The 6,056-nt window shown below is 33.9% G+C and overlaps 1 protein-coding gene across 2 annotated transcripts; it reads left to right on the forward strand.

Moving 5' to 3' along the window:
* Positions 1-341: 341 nt before the first annotated feature.
* On the forward strand, positions 342-5,027 carry LOC110644315 (protein FAR1-RELATED SEQUENCE 5). Of its 2 annotated transcripts, XM_021797021.2 has the most exons (4): positions 344-500; positions 1,107-1,178; positions 3,355-3,909; positions 4,396-5,027. In XM_021797021.2, the coding sequence occupies exons 3-4, from the start codon at positions 3,358-3,360 to the stop codon at positions 4,609-4,611; spliced, it is 768 nt and encodes a 255-aa protein (XP_021652713.1). In that variant the 5' UTR covers positions 344-500; positions 1,107-1,178; positions 3,355-3,357; the 3' UTR covers positions 4,612-5,027. The 2 variants fall into 2 exon arrangements, with proteins under 2 accessions (XP_021652712.1, XP_021652713.1); XM_021797020.2 differs by lacking the exon at positions 1,107-1,178 and having other exon boundaries at positions 342-500.
* The last annotated feature ends 1,029 nt before the right edge of the window (positions 5,028-6,056 follow it).

Here is a 6,056-nt window from a genome sequence, read left to right on the forward strand (position 1 = left end):
ATATTTTAATTAAAAATTTATGTTTTTAAAATTTAATAATTTTATAAAATATTTAATTTTATTTTATATAAAATATAATATATAAAAATTTATAAATATATTTTTATATAAATAAATATAATAATAAATATTAAATATATAAAACTCAAATAAATTCAAATTCGTCACAAATATTAATTTTCAAACCCTAACTTTATTTGTACCCACTTTAATTTATCTTATTAATTTGGATCGGATTGAGTATATGCAACAATTTGACCATTACCATTTACCATCCCTATCCTAAACCGGCCCATGGCAGGTCTACATAAAACTCCATTTTTTTAATTTTCTTAAAAAAAAAAAAAAAAAAAAAAACTTTTTTAGCACCAGATTTCTTTTCTTTTCCTTCTCACCATAATCCCAACTCTGCATTTGCTTTTACAGAATCTGCCAAGAGTTTCTTCGTTCAATTCCAAGCCAACGCCTTCTTCTTTCATGTAATTTTGTCGCTTTCATTGGTGCGTTCATCTTTCTCTCCCTCTTTCTACACCTCTTTTCTACTGGAAAAATGCATTTTATTAGCATCTTCTTCGTTATTTTGTAGTTTGACTTTACTTCTGTATGTAATGATAAAAGAGAGCAAATTATTACACTCTCATCTATGAATTTTGATCTTGTTGTTTTTTACTAAAACATCCCAAGATTAGTGATTGCTTTTACCTATCTTTAATGATCACCTTTTAAGCAAAGCTTGAAAATTTCATAGCTAGGAGCTCAACCCATTTTCCTATTTAAAGAATTCACCTTCTTAACTTACATGGGTTTTGAATTTCTTGTTTGAATTTTATTTTGCCTACGATAATGAGCAAGGGTTATGATTTTAATGGTGACTGACGCTTCAAAGCTAGAAAATTATTCATTTCCTGCTATGAGGCTTTGAGAATTGTGGAAATTAGAACCTGAGTTAGTTTGGGTAAATTCATTTATTCCTTGAGTTCAATTTAGGGCCTTTAGTTAAAGACATTTTATCTTCTAGTTGATATAGCTGGATGTCATTCTTGCCATCAAGGCATGGTGAACCTGGCATTTTTAGATATATTCACCTTGTTTTCCTTGTACGCTAGACCATATCATTGATCGTGATTTGTCTAAATCAGCCATGATGAGGAGGCCTTGATATATGCCGATGACAAAAGGTAACAGATTAGCTGTTTATGATGAACATGATTTCTTCCTTTTTTGTTGGATCTTGTTATATTGTGACTTGAATTTTGGGATATATTTTCATGGACCCAAATTTTGACCCTGTCTGACAAGCCTGCATTGTGACTTGAATAGAATATTTTTGTGAGGTCTGGTGGTAGCTACAGACATGTTATCTGCCTATTCGGCAGTATTCTGAGAGTTTGGGAAAACCTAATGGGGTTAGGGTTTGGAAAATTTTGACCCTGTCTGACAAGCCTGCATTGTGACTTGAATAGAATATTTTTGTGACTCTGGTGGTAGCTAAGGACACGTTATCTGCCTATTTCAGCAGTATTGTGAGAGTTTGGGAAAACCTACTAGGGTTGGAGTTTAGAGAGTTCTACGTGATTATATGTTTCTTTTTTCATTATAGTTGATTTTTTTTCTCTCATGTCTTGCCCATAGATGTAAACATTAGAGTCGAATCATGTAAATTTTGTTTCATTTTTCTTCTTTTCTCTATATTCCTTAGATCTGTGTGCCTGTTATAACAGATCTAACGTTGTCTATTCTGTTCATCATTCTCTGATAGTGATAAAGGATCCCTCTGTGTTAGCCAATATTTTAGCACAATGCCAAAGATTCATTATTGCTTCTTTTATCATTTCGTGTCGACAGAGACATCATGGTTTGGTTAAGTCAAATTTGTGAGCTGATGTGGTACTCCCAAATGGATTGGTATTTAGTAACTCAGAAAGGATTTTTTCACTGTGATTGCAGGGAAAATAAATTGGTACAAGGTTATCGAAAGTTGCTCATTGATCTAGATTAAACAGAGAAGTGACCTAGACTAAGTTATCAAATTCTTTTAGATAATGTTTGTTTGTGGCTTCATTCCTAGACAAAGTCAAAATTAAATTTATTTTCAATCCTTTGTGAATAGCCTTGAAATCATAAGTACTGAAGATTTGACAGACAGCAATGTGGTAGTTCGGAAGTCCACAATGTTTACGTCATTGGGAACCACAAGTTGTTCTAAATCTAAATTGTGTCCAGTTTTCCAAACTTCATACTATATTTACCAATTCTAGTTAGCAAGTCTTTTCACATGAATTCTGTATTGAATCTATATAGAATTCATTTACAAATGAATTTCCTTGTTTGGAATACCATAAATTAATATAAACATTCAATTAGATTATGTAAATTTTGTTTGGAAGATATCATTCTTTCTGAAAATGCACTTTGAGAGAGTGAAAGAGAGAGAGTATATGTTACTTCTTGTGATTGTGAAAGGGAAAAGAAGGATAAAGCTGTGGATATGTCATGAAGTTTTGTTGTTTGAATTAGTTTTGTGGAATTCATACGAAATTCTGCCTATTCTGATGCATTTTGTTTTAGTTTAGTTAAATTGTATGGAATGGGAATTGTACAATTGAAATAAAAAAAAAATTTCTCGAACATAAAACTATGGAACTGCAAATGAATTCCATAAAATTTATGAAATGCATTTGCATCATGATATTTAAGGATTTAAAAGGGGACAAGATCTTTCTTTTTTTTTTTTTTTTGCTATAGAATCTGTTGTTGATATATAAGCATGTTTGACATTAAAAAATCTTCATCTTATCTTTTAATTCATTGGGAACAAAAATGTTGCATACTTTGCACCATTTCTGGTGTCTGCTGATTTGAACTTGAGCCAGGGAGCCTTTTTTTGAAGTTTACTTCCCTGTTTAAGGTTACATTTGGTCCTTTTTGATGCGTGCCTATGTATTTGATGCATGCCTATGTAACTGTTACTGTATCATAATTATCGTATAGTTATCTTTTAGCATTTGTGTTCAACCACTTTTGCAACAAGAAAGTGCGTGGCTAAAGCGTCAGGCTCTGCTTTATCTAGCTTTTAACCATGCCTTTACCTCTATGAGCTATGCTATCTTTGAGACATGTTTAGCATGGCAATGAAATGCTTATAAATAAGAAAAATTGTTTAACACTCATAATTTTGTGATCCAGAAAATATTTACAATAACAAGTAATTTTCTACTTTTTCTTCCTCTTTTCCTTTTAAAAATACTGGGGTTTTGGATGAATGGGGTTGTTATGAATTGACTTCTGTTGTATTTCCTTTTTTGCTGGTGGGTGATAATGATGCACTGAGTAATTTATCAATTTTTATTGTAGAGTATGATGGATAGCCAATCTGGTCATGGGTTTGACTCAGATGAAAGTGACTTAGATATGCAAGCTGAAGCCTATGATTGTGAGAGTATAGATGATGAGCTCCCAAATAACTTAGATTTCTGCGCAAGCGAAGATGACAATATATCAGAACAATCTGTTGGATTACCTATAAATGCTGAAGGTTTAGAACCACATGTAGGCATGGAGTTCAACTCAAGAGATGAAGCCAGAGAATTTTATATTTCCTACGGCAGACGCACTGGTTTCACTGTGCGTATACACCATAATCGTCGTTCTCGAGTTAACAATCAAGTTATTGGTCAAGATTTTGTTTGTTCAAAAGAAGGTTTCCGTGCCAAGAAGTATGTATACAGAAAAGATAGAGTTCTTCCCCCACCGCCAGTCACCAGGGAAGGATGTCAAGCAATGATAAGGCTAGCTCTGAGAGATGGAGTTAAGTGGGTGGTAACCAAATTTGTTAAGGAGCATACTCATAAACTAATGAGTCCCAATAAAGTTCCATGGCGGGGATCTGGAAAGCACTTAATTAGTGAGGTATGTTCAATTTTTCCCCCAATGAAATGATATGAAGCTGAGCTTCTTGAAAGGTTACTGAACCAGATGAGCTGATCCTTCTCACTATATGAGGAAACATTGTAGGATACTAGGCAATGGGTGGTGGAATTTCCAAGCCTGATCCTGCTGTGCGTTAGCTTTTTCAGCTAACTAAACATAAAAAATTTTATTCAGTTATCCTTTTTATTTGGAATTGGCTTAGCCATGGTCTGGTCTATTGGGAAAATTCAAACTTAGGATTGTGGGCAAGGATTGGGTTTGGGAGCATATTCCGAAGTATGCCTCTGCCTAGTGATCTGGACTAGCTGTCATGGAGTTAAAATGAGATTTGTGTGCTGCATTAGTAATTTTACATGTTTAACTTTTTAATTGGTCTTACTTTCAGTTTTATTTTCCTGTTTTAAAATAGTATATCCATTATTATATTGTTCTTTGTAATAGCCAAAATATTCACCTCTTTTGCAGGATGAGAAGGATAAGAGAATCCGTGAACTATCCCTTGAGTTGTACAATGAGAGGCAAAAGTGTAAACGACGGTGTGCTGCATATGAAGAACAGCTAAATATGATCCTAAAAGATTTGGAGCAACACACAGAACATGTTTCTAAGAAAGTTGCTGATGTTGTACAGAGCATAAGAGAAATTGAGGAGGAACAGACTGATGACTCTGACAGTGGATGAAATCAATACAGGATCAGCATGTATCCTCTCATTTCCTCTGTTGTGAAAAATGAGCTGTTGAGCCTAGCCAGACATCTACTTTTAACATAAACAAACAGTTTGAATTGGTATAATCGTCAAGGTGAATGACTTCATAATCCATGAAGTATATTTTCCTGAGAAAATCAACGGCCACTTTATTATGTCTTGGATCAAGAAATGTACAGGGCATCAATGACATATCTTTGCTAAAAGGTAACAAAGTTATTCATGAAATTTGGCATGGTGTGTTGTCATATATTCACTGGTCTTTCTTTTAGCTTTTATAATAGTTTGTCTGAACCATTTAAGATTCAATTATGTTTCACTGTAAAATATACTAGCACAGAATTTGTTTTTTCTGTTTGGAATGTGATTTCATGAGCAATTAACATACAGATATTTTGTTGTTTGGGAGCAGAGAACCTTCTATAAGGTGGATGGTAAAATTGCAAGTGATGATAAACTGATAATCCATTAGCTGAACCAAATATAGTCATGAATTCTAAATTGTTTGTGATTGTCTGTGATGCCCTTAATATGTGTGCAACAAATTATTGATTTTATCATGGTTTCCAGTTCCCAGTTAAGGCTCTAGGAGGAGCCTAGAGCCTGTGGTGAGATGGAAACTGCATATTAAAAATGAAATTTCCAGGGGTGAGTGTTAAAAAGGAAATTTATTCATCTTAAAAATGATTGATCCCTCCTACCGTATCCTTGTCCAATGTGTTAATTTAATCGCATTGCAGCACTGTAAGTTTTGGGTACACGAGAATGGAAAACTTCCTGCAGGTTTTGCTCAGAGACGTGCCCTGAACTCATTTATTGTATAAATACGATAAAGAAAACAATTCGGCTTGTTAGCTATTTTTTCAGGCCTGCAAGTTTTGTGTACAGTCACAGACATGTGCTCACTCTTTTGCTGTATATATACGCTCTGCCTTAGAGGGAAGCACCTGTGCGAGCAACGGTGAACGAAGCGAACTTGAGTAATGCAAACATTGGTGAAAATTCAATGCCTGCAAACTTAAGGTTCCTCTGCAAGGTTCATCCACGGAGAGTAAATCAAGGCCTAAGATTAGGCCGAAAGGTGTGGTCAATCGACAATATGTGAATATTACGAGAAGGCAAGGTTCATACATTGATAAAAGGTGTATGAATTCTTGAAAAGAGAGAAGCCGTGGTAATCCCCCTGAACTGCCCAGATCTCTTGAGTGAATAGAAAATTGGATATACTGAATCTTACCTAAATCGTCCCATATACCATTTAATTACAATTGACTTTAATTGGATTCCAATTTTAGAAATGACTAGTTACAAAATTCAGATTATTGAATATATTTATTGTTATGAGATTTGAGGTGGGGAAATTTTAATTTATTATTTAATATTTCACTCACAAAGTTGAGACTCCAAATAGAAGTACC

Source organism: Hevea brasiliensis, chromosome 1, assembly GCF_030052815.1.
Source record: "Hevea brasiliensis isolate MT/VB/25A 57/8 chromosome 1, ASM3005281v1, whole genome shotgun sequence".
NCBI lineage: Eukaryota > Viridiplantae > Streptophyta > Magnoliopsida > Malpighiales > Euphorbiaceae > Hevea > Hevea brasiliensis.